Source organism: Panulirus ornatus, chromosome 4 (genome assembly GCF_036320965.1).
Source record: "Panulirus ornatus isolate Po-2019 chromosome 4, ASM3632096v1, whole genome shotgun sequence".
Lineage (NCBI taxonomy): Eukaryota > Metazoa > Arthropoda > Malacostraca > Decapoda > Palinuridae > Panulirus > Panulirus ornatus.
Window position 1 is genome coordinate 65,869,821 of NC_092227.1, and position 19,518 is coordinate 65,889,338.

A 19,518-nucleotide genomic window follows, 5' to 3' on the forward strand; every position below is an offset into this window, starting at 1 on the left:
GCTTCTCTTACCATTAATGCCCAACTTTTTATTCTAACTCCACTCTGGACGACTTCGAAGCTCCTTGACCTCCTGAGTCACCGTGTCTCTTCTCTTGTCTCCTCCAGCTATCTTTCGAACAATCTAGAAGCCACTCCTCTCCTTGGAAGCAAGCCAAGCACGCGGACTTTACACTACCCTCCTCCTCCTCCTCCTGGTGATGACCTGGTCTCTGTGTTTACTTGTATGATTTGCTTTTGCCTATGATCCAAAATCTTTTCTCTCAGCTGGCATGAATGCTTCACCACAGCCCACTTCAGGAAGTCCCACATGTTCAGTCCATCCTGTTATATTTCAATGACTTCAAACTTCTGCCATCTCCAAAGTCTTTGGAACATAATGAATTTCAAAGTCTTTTCGCTGAATAGCAATACAATTTTCGCAAGATCTATCGATGACATTGTCTCCAACGTTGATAATTTCTGGTGACCCCCCCTCTAAGGGTCTTCGCAGAATCTTGTTATAACCCTTGATATCACAAAAGTTTGAGGTAGAAATTGACATAAGAATTCGATATTCTAGCTAACCGGATGCGGGTTTTCTTCCCTCACTCAGCTCTCTCACATCCAGCTTTCTATCTGTTCGGTCCATATCCAGTACTGGCAGTGGATCAACCTCTTCTTGTTTTTTCCCTGCCAAAGCTAGCTTTTCTCCCGTCTCCTACTCTTCTTCCCAGCATCGAAAAAGGAAAGACGAAAGATATCAGATTCATGATTTTCTTAAATCGATTATGAGAACTTGACCCTTTCTTCACACCGTGCCCTTAGTTCTCTGTAGTTCTGATCTAAACACTAAATCAGTTTCTGCCCTCACAAATTGGTGGCTTAAATTGTTTCGTCAGTAGCCAAGTCTGGTAAAGTTCGGGAAGCTACTGTGTGGTCGTTGATCGTTGTGATATCTGTTTCTCTACAGTTCTTTCAAATATACTCATCTTACTATTCCATCTCCCTCTTACCCTATCATTCTTATTCGATCAACCCTCCTCATACTCTCCCCAAACATTTCATTTCCAGCAATTCATCCTATCCCCTACATTTCTATCTGAGGCCCACGACTCGCATACATACAGCACCGACGGGACTACTATACCATCAAGTATACCCATCCTTGCCTTGAAAGACTGTGACCTCTCTTTCCACACATTTCCCAGTGCGTCAAAAACCTTCGTCCCCCTCATCCTACCTATGGCTCACTTCAGTTCCAATAGTTCCATTGCTGCCGTATCCACTCTCAGGTATCTAAAGCACTTCACTTCCTCCAAATTTTTTTCTATTCAAATGCAAGTTCCAAGTGACCTGTTTCGTTTCACTGCTAATCCTAATACCCTTGCTTTTATGCAAATTTACTCTCAACATACTCCTTTTACACTTTTCCAAATTCAGACACCAGCGTCTACAGTTTCTCACTCGAATGTGCCACAAGCGCCGTATCCTGAGAACACAACTTACCTCTCAGGCCTCTCCACCTCCAGCAGACTGCTCCTCTCCTATTCACAACCCTCACCTCTCCATCCATAAAAGAATATACAGCCCTCCTGCAGAACTACCCTCACCTGGAACCACTCACCCGTACTTTCTACCTACTCACATACGTGCCTTACTCACTTAATAAGAACTACTCGCTGCTCCCAATATCTTTTCTTCCAAACCATATAACCATAGCCCCTGCCACAGAGCATCTCAATCGACCATATCATATGCTTTCTCGACCCATATATGCTACATACAAATACTTCTGTTTCTCTTTCTCACACACATTCTTCAAAGCAAACACCTGATCCATACATCCTCTACCACTCCTGAAACCACAGACTTCCTCCCCAGTCTGATGATCTGCCCACGTCACCACCCTCTCAATCACCACTCTTCCATATAACTTATCAGCAACACTCGACAACCTTACACCTCTGTAATTCGAACACTCACATTTGTCCCTCTTGGCTTTATACAAGAGTTTTCGGTGCTTTATACATGACAGAATGGATGTGAGCGAATGAGGTCTTTTATTGTCTGTTCCTGACACTGCTTCGCTGACGCAAGTAGAATTTATACACACACACACACACACACACACACACACACACACACACACACCAGCCAAAACCAAGTACCTATTACCAACCATCCCCAACAGGAGGATGAACACCACGGTTGGGTAGTTTATATTTATATTTCAACAGTGGCAAAAGACCCAGCACATCAGAGTACATCAACATACCCGATACCAAGACTATATTAGCCTCTCAGAGTAACCACTCTACCTCCCGACTGGCAAGATATAGTTCCTGATTATCTAACACCTTTCGGGTTACGTTTGGTCTAACACAAGAGACAGAGGCTCAAGGGACTTCAACCCGAGAGTAGAAAGTGATCTCGTACCTGTGCCAGGAGTTATCGCGCTCGGTCCATTCACAGCTTGAAAACCATATTTCAAGACAAAGAAAACGAGACATACGTCATGGCCAACATCCACAAGTAGGCCATGTTAGTCAAATTTCACTGTCCCTACTGTACCGCAAAGGTCACAGCTCACTGTCCCTAAGGTAGAGCCAAGTCACAGCTCACTGTCCCTACCGTAGAGCAAGGGTCAGACTTCACTGTCCCTACGGTACAGCAAGGGGTCACGTTTCACTGTCCCAACCGTTCGGTAAACGTATATATTTTCATAAACTTACATGATTGTGAAAATTGTTTGTCTTGTATTTTGCTTTGACTATAATCCTCTCTGATTGTTGCAGATTCGCCGGTGGTCGGTAGGGTCGGGAAGGAGCACGGGTGGAACCCCGCCGTCCGCGTCCACACCCTGCTCTTCAACGTGACGGTGCCGCGGCAGGAGCGGGTTACCAGCGCCACCCTCAGGCTCTACGCCCTCATCACCAGGGACCAGTACACCTATATAGGTAGGTCAACTTCTGCCTGTACCCCGTCTGTGTCGTGAGTCATCATCTCTCTGTTAGTCTGTGTCCTGAGTCAACCTGGAAGCCTTCTCTACGTCCATTCCTGGCACTACCTCGCTAAACGCGGGAAACGGCGAACAAGTATAAAAAAGAAAGATTATTATCTCTCTCTCTCTCTCTCTCTCTCTCTCTCTCTCTCTCTCTCTCTCTCTCTCACTCTTCTTTTCTCTCTCTCTCTCTATAGTCTGTGTCGTGCGTCACAGCAGTTGGACGTAACGCAGCACTTTATAAAGGTCCAGGGTAATCAGGACGCTTTCATACAAATCAGTCCTGAGGTAATCAAAAATAAATGAAAAAGTTCTTTTGTTATGTTAGACGCCAGTGTCCTGTTTGTGCAATATTGCTCCATCATCGTCGAAACAAAATTTCAAACGTCTCTGAATAACCTGCTCTGTAGACAGATAATTAGTGCTACACGTATAGTCCAGTGGATCATCAATTTATATGACTGTAAGAACGACTATGGAGATTCTTGACAGGAAGCGCCAGCTATCTGCTGCTTGAAACACTTACGATCCTAACCTGGTTATGATAATCGTCGATGCTTGAGACGATTGTGGCCAGCGGGACGCCACTGCGTTCCTTCGCCAGACTCCTCCAGTCATGTAGTTTCTGCAGTGTTCCATCTGGTCCATCAGACAAATTTTGGTTCCTTCAAAACAAAATTATATTAATCGATGATCCTCCACGATAAGAGATTCTAGACTCTGTACCTCTACAATAAAACGTCCATGTGTAAATGAAATAGACACTAAAGTGATATGTTCGGTAATTCATGACAGAATCACTGGGTATTTTGAGGGGTAAGTCGCTCTTAATATGACTGTTTTCATGAGAAAGGAAGCCTCTCTCTGCCTGGGTCTCACCTTTGGAAACAGCACACCAATGTCTACCAAGACCTACTGTTTGGTATCTCCTAAAAGAAACGCTTCTTGTCTGTACAAGATACAGCTCGCTGATTAAGAGGGGTAAAAAATAAATGGTCTGGCGATACAAGGGTTAATATCTTACCATTGCAAGATTTACCATCTCGTAGTAACGAAATAACATATCACATTCCTGGGTTCTTATCCAGATGGACGAGATGTTGCCAGTTATCTTCTCGACAGTGGATACGTATGATATGACTTCTCGTCTCCCGTTATCAACTTTGGAATGTGCTACATGATGCGGTGAACCTTATTCGCACAGGCGTTCCTCCAACAGGAACGCCATGCGAAAAGTGACAAAGAAAAAATTAGTGAGGGGTTATTTACCCCTATGATGACATCCAGTTTCACATTCTGATCAGAGGTAAATATCATATATAACTGGGAATGATCGTACCTCTGTCTACTCACTCTGGCCCATGTCACGATCCGTCATACAAGCAGTGAGAGCAAGTATTGCACGATATTAGAATTATCCTGAACACCTGAAGAAGGTACTCAAGTGTTTTTTTCGGTTGATGGTTATGATTTGAGGCTGAAGGCCTTTTGATAACGCTGGTCGTCGCTAGGCCTAAAGCCGAAGTAGCCAACCATGCCACGCTAACGCCTGTGTTTGCAACAATGTATGTTCAATGTAAGTGTTATGATTTCTGGCTCATTTATCATTCAGCAGCCCATAGTCACTCACTCCAACAACACACACACACACACACACACACACACACACACACACTGATGACGCTATGCAGAGAACCACCTGCCATGTTGTGCCGGTCAAGAGAGCCAGGTTGCTCAGCGTGTGTGCTATGCTCGACCATGATGCATGTGGTACTTGCAGGAGTGGAGCGTCGAGTGCGTCTTGTGATCGAGGAGCACCGCGGTATCAGCCTGGACGACATCACGCCTGAAGGGTCAGGTGATGAGCGAGAAGCAGCGTGACGCCAGCAACAGAGAGACGGTGCAGGTGACGGTGTGCGAGCGGGACGTGTACGAGCTACACAACGCCTGGGAGACGTTCGACGTGACCTCAGCGGTGAACTACTGGCTCTCGCACCCGTCCATCCCTCAGCTCCTCCAGGTACCTCAGTGTTCAGCTCTTCCATCACTAGTATTAACAACAATGTGGTTATGATGTTGCTTTATGTATACTTATATATTCTGTCATCTTGTACACAGTGGAAATCCATATCAGTAAAGCGGTACCAAAGCTTTCTTATCATAAATGATCTCAAGTATAAAAAGGAAAATGTGAAAAAATCTCCATGTACACACAAGGAAATGATAATCCTGAGTTGGCTTCAAAAAGCAATTTCGAGCAACAGCTCTAGACTGTATAAAATTTTCTCAATCAAAATACGCAGTTATTTCCCTGCAAGATGCCGCCAAGATCTTCCATTCGGTCTTCTCACGATGAGTTCCTCACCTCTCACACCTTACACCACGTCCCTCGCTTCTCTCACGCTGAGGTCCGCACCCCCTCAGATCCCACGCCGCCTCTCTTGCTTCTCCTGTGCCGAGTTCCGCATCCCTCACACCTTGTTATCTTTCTCGCTTCTCTCGCGTTGACTTTCGCACCCCTTTAGGTCTTGTGCCACCTTCTTCCTAGAGTTTCTCATACTTTAGGTCCCGCGCAGCAGCTCACGTTGAGTTACACACCCCTCAGGCCGAAGGCCACACCATCCAGCCATCGTCTTCTTGGTCTTACCAATAGCCCGTCTCCCATGTATATCAACGCCCCTCCGAGTCCTCTGTTGTCTCCCACCCTCTATATTGAACCAGGTCATTACAGTCCTGTTCCTCGTAATCGCGGGCTGATTAATAGCTGTTCAAACCCGGCCCCTGTATATTCAGTCCTTACAAAATCGTCCAGTCTGATGTTTAACATTCCCCTCACCGACCCCAATCGAAGGCATCCAGTTTTTCTTCAGTCGCTGTCAGCGTCCTTGTAGTTCCACATATGAAATAATCTCATCTTTGATTTCGAACTCACTTCTTGCCTCACCAGCAAGAACCGTGTCAAAAGTTGGTATGCCTTCAGAATACTATCTTCCTCCTCTTATTGTCTTTATGTTGCTTCCACTCTCCCTAAACGCGTGATATTCACACGACTGACACACGTGGGAGTGAGGCGGACCAGTCCAGCCAGCCTCACAGCCTGGCGACGCCCGCCACGTCGGGACGTCTTCGACCGCAGCCCTGGCGCCACAGAGCCCGCCGCGCCCTGCATAATGCCCAACTTCCAGAAACCGGCAAAAAGCCGCCAATGGCTGTCTAGCAAGGAATAGTTAATAAACTTGGCTGCCATACAGGGGAACGGGGGTATCTGTATCCGTATTTGTGAAATTCCATTGAGCTAAGGACTGAAGTCTAGGGCAGGTATGGCTCGGGTCAACATCAATATTCATCCATAACTCCGAGGTTTTACAGGTAGATAAGCGACCCTCATTTCACAAGTCGGAATCGAAGGGTTTTGTACTAACAGCCAGGCCTTGTGGTGCACCTCGCTTGGTATAGCAAGTCTTGTCTCACTATAACGAGAACAGTGAAGCTGGTGTGGCGTGGTGTGGTGTGGTGGGGACCTATTGCTCTCAAGCGAGGGGTATGACAAAACTCTGTGGAAATTACATTTCTGACACAAACTTAAACAAGTAAATTCTCGGAGTGAACACTTGGTACAAAGCCTAATAATCTAAACGCCAAATGTGATAAAAGGTCTTTGTACAGTTACATACAGTTTACGCTTCCAGTTGAAAAGGACGAAATACCGTCATTCTGCACGCAACTGGAGCTTCCACCACACTTCTGGGCGTGACGATGCTAATCCACACCATTCCCGCAGATCCACATAGAGTCGGTGTTCTCGACGGCAGGAGAGGGAGGGGACATGGACGTGGCCACTATGCCCAACACGGACAGCGAGCCGCTCCTCCTGCTCTACTCCACCGTCAGGCACCGCCAGCAGGCACGCCAGGAGCTCAACCTCATGATCTCACACGAATACACCGACTACCATAGGAACAAGGTAAGACCTTTCATTCGTCATAATGGGGGGTGCCCCGCCTGCATGATAGTGGGAGCCCCGCCTGCATGGTAGTGGGTGCCCCGTCTGCATGGTAGTGGGTGCCCCGTCTGCATGGTAGTGGGTGCCCCGTCTGCATGGTAGTGGGAGCCCCGTCTGCATGGTAGTGGGTGCCCCGCTTGCATGTTGGTGAGGGACTCGTCAGCATTATAGGAATGAACCCGCCTACATGGTAAGTGACACTGGTCAACATGGGGTGATGGATCAGTCCCTATGACAAGAAAGAGACCAGTCCTCACTGTAGGAGACGGACTGTACAAGCCACCTTTTCTGATAATTAGGGACGCACCTGTCTGCATGCCAAGTAAAAAAAAGAAAATGGTATTTTGAGGGAATTTCGGTATGGTATACATCATTTCTGAAAATTTTCTATGTCATAATATTCCCTTCGTACATGGCGTTCCTTCCTTACTGTTTCCCTGGCGGCTGTGTGCCGGAGGGAGTGGTGGGCAGGGAGGAGCCTTCCGATCTAGAGGTTTCTCTCCATCTATTCAGGGATTTCAGTTACAGTTTCAGTTTTTCATCAGATAACCTCGTCTTCGACCGTTAAATCTCATCTTCCTTTCTCATGCAATCCCGTGTACTATGGACACATACATCATTTATCACACTTAAAGATTTCTTATTTAAAAGTAAGACAAGTATTTCATACAACCATGATTATAATAAGGTGGTCTACGACACGGGAGTCCATAAGAAAGGCGATTAGCATAAGACTACATGACCTACGATGAGGTTATCTACTGGAGGACAGTAACATAAATCACCTAGATTTCTAATCTATACAGAGAGGATAATCTATACTATAAGAAAGTGGTCCCGTCTACTTCCAGTCTGCACACACGCCGAGGAACATGCCGTAAACAGTTTCCAATAACTCATCAGTTTCCTTATCAGAAGACAAAATGCTGGCTGCTGGGTGATGTATTTTCAGAAAAATATTTTACTAAAGAGTGGGAGGGTTGAGCCGGCAATATGGGAGGTATGAAGATGAAAAATGGCGGGATTAGTGATTACACCACTGAACAATGCCATTCTGCCGCTCAAGATGTGGTTGCCTGGGAGGGATGGTAATGGTAGTGGTGTTGAGGGAAGGTGTGGTGGTCAGAGAGGACGGGTGTGGTGATAGTACGTGATGGTGTGGTAAGGGTGCGTTGTTGTCAGAGCGTCTACTCAGTCTAAGTCAGAGTCCATAGGTCATTGACCAACAGTTCATCGGCTCCACAACCCTTCGTAGGAGTGTGCAGACGAGGGCCCAAATCTGTTAGCAACCTAGAAGGCTCCTCAACCACCACAGTAGACTGAGACATGGTAGTTAATCAGAAGGCTCCTCTCTATCCACTACTGTAGATGGAAACAGGACAGTAAAGCAGAAATCCACCACTATCGATGAAGACAGGATAACAAAGCAGAATGATCATCCCATCCACCACAGTATACAAGACAGCAAAGCAAAAGGCTCCTTCATACCAACCACCATTTGTAAAAGGAGCAGCTAATGTGTACTAACTCACCAACATGTTAGGGAGGGAACAGCCAGCTTGATAAATGAGACCATTCAACACCGTGGGTTTAGCAACAAACTAGCATGGTACGTAAGGAACCATCTACCCTGGTAGAAAGGGTATTTGCTTGTGTGTAGTGCAAAGGAACTAACCAACACATGGACGAGAAACCAGTTAGTGTGGTAGATGAGGGACAAGCCAGCATGGTCGGACTGAATGACCTATCAACATGGCAGAAGAGGGTCTGTAGCATGGTATGTGAGAAACCTGCCAGCATGGCCAGTGAAGGACGAGCTAACATGGTAGGAGTAGAGGACCTGCCAACATGGTAGGTGAAGAACCTACAAGCATGTCAGGCAAGACTACATCTCTTATGTTACATCAGGAATCAGCCGCCCTTGTAGGCGAAAGAAAAAGACCCGACAGTATGGTAGGTAAGGAACCCGCCGTTATGGTAGGTGAGGAACCAGCCAGCACAGTAGGTTAAGATCCCACCAGCATTCTAAGTGAAGTGACCAGCTACCACTGTCAGTGAGGGTCAGCCTGCACAATAGCCGGAAGAAAAGGAAAAAAATACATGGTTAAGGACCAACCACCGTGTCAAATTAGGGACCATGGTAGTTAACAGACCGACCAACTTGGCAAGTGAGGCATGAACCAACACGGCAGGTGAAGTGAATACCATCGAAGCAGGAAGAGAATGGTAACAATGGGTGAAGTGTGAACAACTTTTATACATGAACTGGGAACCAGCAGGGTCGGTGAGGCGGGAACCAACATTACGAAGTGGGAAACAAGACAGATGGGTAGAGACCATTCCACTGCGCGTCTGGTCACCACATCGTATGGTATGGGAGGAGGTCGTGTACTTGAGCTGCTGCATCATGCGCTCGACCACTGTGTCAGCTGCCCAGCAGGAGTGACGTTTACGACAGGCGGCGCCATATACGACAATTGTGACAGACAGAACAATTCCTATTCTGGTTAGCGTCTAAGGCCATTATGCCTTACAGCTATCAACTGTGTGTCAAGAACCTCGATAAGTCCAGAGTCTTCCACATGAATAAAACAAATGCTCCTTTATCCCTTCAGACAAAATTCACTGCTGAGTTTTGTTCCCTTGGACTATAGTCTCATGTGAGTATGATCCAACCAGGACAACACTGGCCAGTGAATATGATCCAACAAGGACAGCACTGACCAGTGAATATGGTGACCACTGGTGAACAGTTTCCCCAGTCCAGTAAAATCAAGACAGTCCATCAGTAATCATGCTCCCTTGGTCAATATTGTTTATAAATTTTTGCTGGCAAAGCATGCAATGTGTGAGAATATAAAGCTATTGACTGATTGACAAGTACCATTACAACAATCATTCTTAGAACCACAAAGTACTGGAGTAATTACCAGAGTTTTCATTTGATACTTTTAATAATCTTCGCATTGCTGTTGACAGGCAATTCCGCGATGATACCGTCAAAAAAAAAAAACGATATGGAAGTAGTATGGAAAAGCCTCAGCAAACTCTCAAAGTAGAGGAAACATACGTGCCAATGTGTAGTAGATGGTCTTTTTTTTTCTTCATTCTTTCTAAATCAGAGCCGATATGATGGAGCGATAACATAAAAAGTGTCTGTTGTCTAAGAAGGCAGCGCATAATAAAATCAGACCAACATGATGGAATGAACTGTAAATCTAGATATAAAAACCAAAGGACTTACATGTAAAAGTGAACGTCAGTATAAAGTGCATATTGGTGAAAATAACAAAAGAAACCCAGAGGAATTTTATGGATATGCAAGAAGTAAGAGAGTCATTACCCAGTCAACTGACCTTTTTCAAAACAATGAAACCCTGGCAAATATCTTAAATAAATTTTTTCAGCTGTGTTTACGATTAAAGATAAAATCCATGTTTCGAAACCAATTTCATTGCTGAGAGAGAAAAGCGTACTACAGCACAGGGGCATAAATGTTGAAGATATACCAGATATACCGTCAGCACTAAATGGAATGAAAGTAAATAAAATGGTAAAATGAGACAGTTAAGACCTTTACTGCTCTTTTCGACGAGTCACTTGCCATGGGAAAAGCTCCAAAGGATTGTAAGTTTGCCAGTGTATCGCCGATATGAAAAAAAAAAATAAATAAATAAATAAAAGCCCTGCCTAGAAACTATCACCCAATTCACTTAACATCTATGGTTGGTAAATTTATGTAAACGATCATTCAAGACACAATTGGAAATCAGAGAATCACCACTTGATTAACGATTCTCAACAAAGTTTTCGACGAAATCGTTCATGTCTGACAAATCTGCTTGATTTCTTATGACGCAATCAATACGTATGATAAAAAAAAGCGGTTGATATCATTTATTCATATTGTCCGAAAGCATTCAATAAAACTCTGGATCAAAGGTTTCTCCCAAAAGTTAAGTTTTACTGAATATATGGGGTTTTTATTCGGTGGTTAAAACTGGTTAACTAGCTGTAATCAAAGCGTAGTATTTAATAGCCAAGACTCATAACTGTTAGACTTAACAAGTGGTGTGCCACAAGGACCAGTCTTGGGACCGGTTCTCTTTCTCACATACATTAATGATACTGATAATGGGCTGCGTTGTAATAAAATATTGTAAACGATACTAGCTGGGAAGTAAATCTACTTCGTAAAGTGAACGTCTGTGGTGTCAAACTGACACAGAAAACTGATGTACTGGGTTCATAGGTGGCAAAGTTTTACATATCGATAGTAAAAACGAGAAAGTAAGCTACAGTATAAATTCTGTTGAGCTATGAAACATAAACGGGGAAGGGCCCTTGACTTAGATGTTATAATCTCCAATGACCTACAGCAAAATAAGCAGGAGGCAGAAGCAGCAAAAAGGGGCAAACAAATACATGTCTAAGGAAATTATCCTCACTCTGTAATTCATTGGTGCGGCCCCACCTTGAATATAGTGTTCAGTTTTGATCATCTGCTCGCAAAAATGCAAATGCAGGGTGGAGCTACCAGACTAGGTAATAAATGCTATGAGAGTCAGGTAAACGGCTTCAATCTGTTTAGCTAAGAAAAGGGAAAGTTGGGAGGGGACCTGATTATTAAAGGCTTTGATAATCTCGAACTGACAAGCTATTTAAACTAGATTCGTCTAACTTCACTCATGGTGATGGATAGAAACTCGTGGGCAAACGTTTTACTGCGAATGAGGCGAAATATTTTTTCTTCAACAGAATAGTTAACATAAAGAATGTCACCAATCAGAACGGTTGAAAGCAGCACTGGTGTCATGCTTAAGAACAGACGTGATAAATACTCTTCACATTCACGAGTGGCAGCACTTGCACCTCATCAGTTACATGAAGTTTACAAGTGTCTCTCTTTGAAACATCTGTATACTTTCCTACTATTACCACACGTAACTATCAGGTTTCGATCTCTTCCACTCCCAGGAACAACCTTGGGAGAACCCACTAGTCTGTTGCTGTTCAAATTCAACTGTATCATTAACTAGCCTTAATAAGCGTATGCTTTTCCATGTATGTGTTCTTTTTCCAATCAAAATATTCCAGAATTCTATACCACAAGCGTTTCCAGGAAAAGATGTGTTCGGGTTCTCTTCCATCAGAACTTGAGGTATGAGAAAAAATCCCTCAGAAAAAAAAAAAATCTAAATTTCCTCGTAATTCCATCATTTCTGCCAGGACTACCGTTATTTAAAGCACAACCATCAAAGCTTGAGGACAAGTCCTTCCCTAAACTCTCTCTTGCATCTCTGTCTTAGCATTCCCAGTCCCATTCAGGGCTGTGGGACATGAAATTACTGAGCAAAAACAAAACAGGCTTTGAATTTCAATTATTGTTTTCAATATCAGTATGCAATGGTTCCCCTGGAGGAAGATAATAGGAACAGGCGGTAATTTCTTATTTCAAATTCATCCTTAACGTTGTCACTTGTAAAGTGTCCTCAAAAGAACTACACTATGATGTTTTCTTGATGTTTTCTTCCACAATAATACCGGCTCTTCCTTTAGCCCTGTTGGCAGGTGGATGGCCGAATTTATGAAATCTATTATCACATACAAGGGTTAAGCTCTCTCCCTAACTTGGTTTCTTGCCGGCAAATTATTTTAGTGGAAGTTTCATTCAATAAATCTTAAAATCTTCCAGAGAGAACCTTACTCTTCAACAGCTCCACAGTAAAATATTATCCATTAAAAATGAATTTGTAAAAGGAGAAAAAATCATGATAGGGTACTTCGGGAGCTTTTGGATTTGTCTGCTGTTGACTTTACTGGTTTAGGCAATACAGCAGATGACTGGGATGGATCTACCATATCATCCAAGGATTCAATCCCACTACGTCACTCATAACCACCTGGTTTTGAGTTGGTTTCTATACGCTTCCTCGAATCTTGGTTTTTCGAAGCGCATGATTTCCTTCGGGCGAGTGCCCGAAGGATTCTTCCAAGGAGCGCCCAAAGGATGTTCCCGGAAGGAGCATCCGAAGGGCGCCCCTTAGAGAATTCATCCGAGATGCCTCCTAAGGAGGGCATGAGAACGATGCCCCCCTGAAAGGGCATCAGAAGAAGCATTTGATCCGCCACCACCATGAGGGTGAGAAGGTTCAGGGGTATCAAATGACGATGCTCTTTTTCTAAGGATACCTGGTGATTGTTGAGCTGGTGATCTTCCACTGGGGCCGAGGCTCTCAGGTGCATCAGGAAACGGATCTCTTCGGGACGCATTTGTTTACATCACTTCTTGCTATTGCAAATCCAATTCTTCGGGTGTATACAGAGTTAACATGCGTGTTCCACCTCTAAATCCAGTGCAATTTCTGTCACTGGATACGTGTTTACTTCCACAGGTGCAGCAGTTCATTGCTTTTGTACGTGCTGTGATGTCTCATAAGAATCTCCACAAACCATACATACTCCTTCATTTGTCTTTTGCATGCCCATATAGGTGACATTTTGTAGCTCTGAATTGGGTATGAAATGCACCGTTCGACTTCGACTTCTCTTCAGCAAAATTTATAACATTCGACAGCCCAGAAATCCCTTACAAGGGATCTCCGGGCTGTCGAATGTTATAATCATGGTATTTGTATTCACTCTTTTCCAATTAATTTTGTTATTCTTATTACACTGATGATATTTGGAATTAGTTCTCTAAAGCTTTCCTTGTCTTCATCTCGCAATAACCAATGGAAAATAATTCCCTTTGTCAGTACCTGGCAGAGATGATACATTTGACTACACCATTTACGACTGCTGCAATACATTATTGCCTTGCGTGTTTATTGGAGTTAGCGTCGATTATAGCGGTCTCCCTACTCAGTTGTTTAACATTCTGTTCTTCAGTCTCTCCACGTACCTCTTTAATGCTTTCCTTAAGTTTCCTAACTTATCATCCTAATACGTTCTTAAAAGTAATGTAACTGTACCTTTGGAATTCTCTTTCTATCAACATTTTCATTCTAAAAGGCCTGTGTGTATGTCTTTCCCATTTACCTTAATTTCATCAAATTTCTTAGCACATTTCACTGCTGATGCTTTATCACAGAACAGATTATGGCCGCTGTTTAAGGAACCATAAAAATCAGAATGGTACATCTTGACTTAAACGTAATATTTCAACAATGTCTAATTCGTCTCACGTCTGCTGAAACACACAGACCCAGGGTCTGTCTCCACAACTTCATTTCCTGTATCGGTGTCCTTAATTAAGAGTTCCACTGTCATGAGGTTCAAGTCGCCCTTCCACGCCAGGGTCGTCAGGGGTCACTTTCCTTTCGAGGAGATGGATGCGCTTGGGTTCTTTTCCATCATGAAGTATGCGAATACATCCATCAGAAACAAAAAGTCTCAAATTCTTCATATTTCTTCATTCTTACTAAGGCTACCATCATTAAAAATACTAATTTCCAAGTTTGATAACGTCGTCAAATAATCTCTCGCATTTCTCTTCTTGTATTGTCTGTCCCATACATGACTCTGACCAGTGAAAACAACAAACAGAGAAAAAAAAGGTTTGTTAGTTCATCCGTAAAGTTTTCAAGACCAGTTTGCACAGGTTCTCCTTCCGAAGGGAAATATAAGGAACTGACAATATCAGATTTCACATTTACTCAGTGCTGTCGCTGCTAAACTGGTCCTCAGAGGAACCACACTATGATGGTTTTCTTATTCCATAATAATACCTACACTTCCTGTAGCCCTGTTGCCAGGTGGAGGGTCGAATTGGGTTGGATGATTGATTTTAGGCCTATAAGCCAAGTACTGGAGCTTCTAAAGCTGTTCAGCGCTCTTAATACAGATGGAAATATTCTATTTCAGAAATTCATTTTAACAAGATAAAGATAAATAAAGATATATATATATATATATATATATATATATATATATATATATATATATATATATATATATATATATATATATATATGTTAGAAATTTATAAAACTGATCTTTAAAGATTTGATTCACCTGTCAATATGACAGTTACCATCGAGCTATTCCTTCATGGACCTGCCATGTACTGAGTTTGTTCTCCTCCCTCGATCACAAAGAACACAATCTATGAAAATGTGATTTACTGTCGAATCAGATTGACAGGTGTGACAACAGGGAACCTGTCTTTCTTCACCACTTGACTTCAAGTAGCTATGGGTGAGATGAGTATGTCTAATCCGGAGCCTAGTCATGATGACACTCTCCTTGGTTTGGGTAATTTTTGGTCGAATATCTTTTAGCTTTGGATTAGTTTGAATTTACTCCATCTTATTTGCTATTTATTCATCATATATTTATGGACTGTTTCCCGAAAGTCACCATATGGAGTATTGAAATTAGAAGGTTGTAGCTGATCTATTGCTTCTTTAGCAACTTTATCTGCTTTTTCCTTTCCCTATATGTCCACATGCGCTGGTACCCAACAAAAATTTACCTTGGTACGTCTCCTAGAGTGCAGGAGGAGTACCAGCCAATCCTGCACGTCTTGCACCAAAGGATGAGTGGGTTATCAGCTGCTTACTGTAACGAGGAAAAAACACTACTAGAATCTGTATGAATAATGAAATTTTGTCCCTTAGATCTTGAATAATAAGCATTTTCCACAGCCATAAGTACTGCATTAACTTCAGCTGTGAAGAAAGAGCAAATAGATGGTAACTTTCTTTTAACTACACTATCATCAATCATAGTAGCAGAACCTACGCGCCATCTGAGGACTTGGATCCATCAGTAAATATGGAGAGTTGGTCATGGTGCTGGAATAAGTACTCAATCCCAGAAATTCCGCTTTGATAATCCGAGACTTTCTCGAGTATTTTCCTCCTTTACTTGGACATATTCCAACTGGTGGTCTACACCAAGGGGGATGCTTTGATGGTCTTCGTACATCAATTTGGAACGTAATGATGCCAATCTCCTCAGATTCCTTTTCTAATCGTGCTTCCACAGGTTTTAGTAGCCGAGGTTCGTTGGACGAGTAGTCTGTTGGGTTTTTCATGTATCTATAATTTGGATTACTCTTTGAGGTTAGGCTTTTTACTATATGCCACAAACCTAACTCTTCCCTGCGGATAGAAAGGGGTGGCTTACCTGAATCTACACAAATGCTGTCAACAGGGGAGGTACTATACGCCCCAGTGCAGATACGAAGATTCATGTTATGTATAACACCTAATTTCTGAAGGATGGTTTTCGATGCTGAGCACTTGGCATACACAATCTAGTTTGCTGAGGCATAGTGATGTATGCAATCTAAGCAAAGTGGCACGATCAGGTGGAGGGTCGGATTTATGACAATCATGATCACATCCAAAGGTGAACGTCTCACCTCCTAGCTTGGATTCTTGCTGGCAAATGACTTTATTGGAGCTTTCGTGCAAAAAAATCTTTATCTTCAAATAGGCTCGTATTCTTTTATAGGTTCTTTACGAATACTATCCATTCAAAGATCATCTTCATAAGGTGAACAATTTTATAATTCAGGGTGTTCCTCTTGCCTGTGGATTTACTTACTGATGAATTTACTGCTTTACGATTATGGCTTGGTAATACAGCAGATGACTGGGATAGATCTCCCACCTCATCATACAAATAATCATTCAAACTACTTAACTCAAATCCAGCTAGCTTTGAGATGGATGTTTTATGCTTCCTCATTTTTTGGTTCTCGGAAACATCTGATTTCGTTCGAGCGCATGCCCGAAGGATTCTTCCCCAAAGGAACGCCCAAAGAATGCTCCCGGGAAGGAGCATCCGCAGGGCGCCCTTCAGGAGAAGCATTAGAGTGATGTCCCCTTAGGAGGGCATCAGAACGATTCCCCCCCGCCTGAGAGGGCATCAGAAGCAGCACTATATCCAAAACCACCGTGAAGGCCAGGAGGTTCAGGAGTGTCACTGAACAATTGTGTTGTCTTTTTCTTCACTTGGAGGAGCACTTGTGATGTCTGAGCTGGTTATCATCTTCCATTAGAGCTTAAGTTCTTTAATACATCAACAAACGATCTCTCCGGGAAGCTTGTATTTATAACCCTTTTTGTTTCGGCAAAACATTTTTTCTTTTACATTGTACACAAAGATTATAATATTCTCATTTACTTTAATACAATATTTGCCATAAAATTTGTTTACATCCACAATAACAGCAGTTGATTATTTCTGTACATACTGGAGAGTCTAAAATGAGACCCTAAAACCACATATTTGCTATACCAAATCCTATATTTGTCTTTTACATGTCCTTATTAGTGACTCTTCTTTATGTTAGCCGAGACGGCATGGGCAGCCGAGGCCCTAAACAAGCCTATCCCATTAACATTATATATATATATATATATATACATATATATATATATATATATATATATATATATATATATATATATATATATTTGAGTCAACGGGGAAAATGAAACACGATAAGTTCCCAAGTGCACTTTCGTGTAATAAATCTCATCATCAGGGGAGAAACAAAAATGAAAGAAATTGTCTTGGACAATCACTTGTTTACCAAATGGCGTCCTAGCTACGTCTTTTCGTTGTATCTCAACTGACTGTTATATTTCTTTCTTGTTTCTCCCCTGACGATGTGATTATTACACGAAAGTGCACTTGGGAACTTACCGTGTTTCATTTTCCCCGTGGACTCATAGGAATATACTTGATCACGCGCAAAATTGTGATCCTTTCCAATATATATAACTTATCCTGAGCCAGGAACCCATTCTATCGACCAACCCCTAAGGGTGGATGAACAGCTAGGTTGACCGTGGACCGACTGCCGCAACCAGGATTCGATCCTATGCGCTCGACCCTGGTTGACCCATGAATGCGTCATGGTCAGTAACGCTAACCGCTACACCACGGGCGTCCATTCATAACAATGAATTGGGGATGGAATGTACAGTTTGACGTCGATATCTCCAATACCTTGTAAAGATATTCTGGGCTGTCGAATGTTATAATCATGGTATTTGTATTCATTCTTTTGCCGTCAACTTTATCATCCTTTATCCACTGATAATATCTGGATTTAGGTCTTCAAGGCTTTCCTAACCTTCATCACTTTGCATTAACCAATGGGGAGTAATTCCCTCTGACAGACCTCATGAGGTATCTGGGTGGGGTGATACATTTGACCACATAATCTTAACAGCTGCCATACATGAGCAATTTTTTTCTTTTGTTTATTGGCTTCAGCTTTGATCATAAGTCTCTCTGGTTTTTAATCTCTCTACAGTTGTCAGAGTCATTTCTTTTGATTTATTCATTTGATATCCTGGTAAGATTTTGAAATATTCTTGGAATCTTTGTTACTTTGTATTTTCTAATATAATTACGTCAATTTTTCTACCATTCATATTAACTTTATCATCTTTCTGAGCACATTCCACTGGTGATGCTTTATTACAAAAAGCACTGTAGCCGTGGTTAAAGGCATCAACAAATTTCAGAAGATATCTTTTCACATTAATGTAACATCTTAAAACTTTCTACACATTTCACAATACTGTATAAATACACACACCAAGACTCTTCTTCCATAGCTTCATATCTTGCATCTGTTTCCTTCGTAGTTCTAGTATCACAAGAGTTAAATTCCAATTCCATGCCAAGATCGCATCTAGGTGAGGGTCTGCCAGGGTTCTCTTCCAACGAGCAAACATTCTCCAGAAACGAAAATATGTGCTGTGTCCTTCAGATTGTCCCACAAACGTGACCAATGGAGCTAACTTTTCAGAGGAACACTCCATATCCTACTGCTTGGATAGCTCCACTAGGATAGCCCCACCCATAAACAAATAACAAAAAGGCTCAGCAAAAGCCGTCTGTTTAGACCAAGAGCATAATGCAAAAGCAATAGTCTTTCAACTAATTATGGTAGAACGTGAACCGGAGATAACGCCGGGAGCTGAATGCCTCTGGCCGCCACTCCTGGATCCTCAGACAACCTCCAGTGATTCCGTCACTGAAAAAATGATTCAATCCTCTTCAGGTGTCGCGACAACCATCACAGCTCTATAATTAGCTTTAGTGATGAAGAACATACAGTTTGAGATTTCTTTTATCTTTGCCTCCAGAAATGAATTGTATGAATGACGAAGTATTCTCGCTGATTATACCAAAAGGAAAGGTCAGCTTTTCGTTCATGGACTGTACAATGGAGACAACCATGTCTCCAATGCACAATCCATGAAATTCTCTTCAATCTCCACCACGAAGAATGGCTTACTGTCGTGGGAAACGTGATCATAATGAGTGCATCCGGTGTGTGAGGGAATTCAAAGGACCTTCATGTCAGGTCCCTTATCTTGGAAGGCGCTGAGTAGACACTGTATGCGGGTCACACCACAGACTGGCTTCAAGCACTTTGCTCTAGACTCAGATATGATAAAACCTACTTGCTAATAAGGTAACCAAGTGCCTTGTGGATCCCCAGTAAGTCATTACATTGTGCTCATTCAGTTGGCGGGACATACACTTGGCGTGGACAC

At 42.7% G+C, this 19,518-nt stretch overlaps 1 protein-coding gene and 1 long non-coding RNA gene across 3 annotated transcripts in view; one reads left to right on the plus strand and one right to left on the minus strand.

Moving 5' to 3' along the window:
• The window catches only part of LOC139764552 (uncharacterized), a 482,407-nt gene that overhangs the window by 433,844 nt on the left and 29,045 nt on the right, over positions 1-19,518 (minus strand). The window lies entirely within an intron of this gene.
• Positions 1-19,518, plus strand: part of LOC139766775 (bone morphogenetic protein 10-like) — a 195,978-nt gene that overhangs the window by 168,591 nt on the left and 7,869 nt on the right. Inside the window, exons 1-3 of one of the 2 annotated variants that reach the window (XM_071695696.1) lie at positions 2,799-2,938; positions 4,763-5,002; positions 6,764-6,946. In XM_071695696.1, the coding sequence (XP_071551797.1) occupies positions 4,844-5,002; positions 6,764-6,946 (342 nt within the window). In that variant the 5' untranslated portion in view covers positions 2,799-2,938; positions 4,763-4,843. Of the gene's footprint in view, positions 1-2,776; positions 2,939-4,762; positions 5,003-6,763; positions 6,947-19,518 lie in introns of those variants that run through there. The other variant, XM_071695703.1, reaches the window with a different exon arrangement.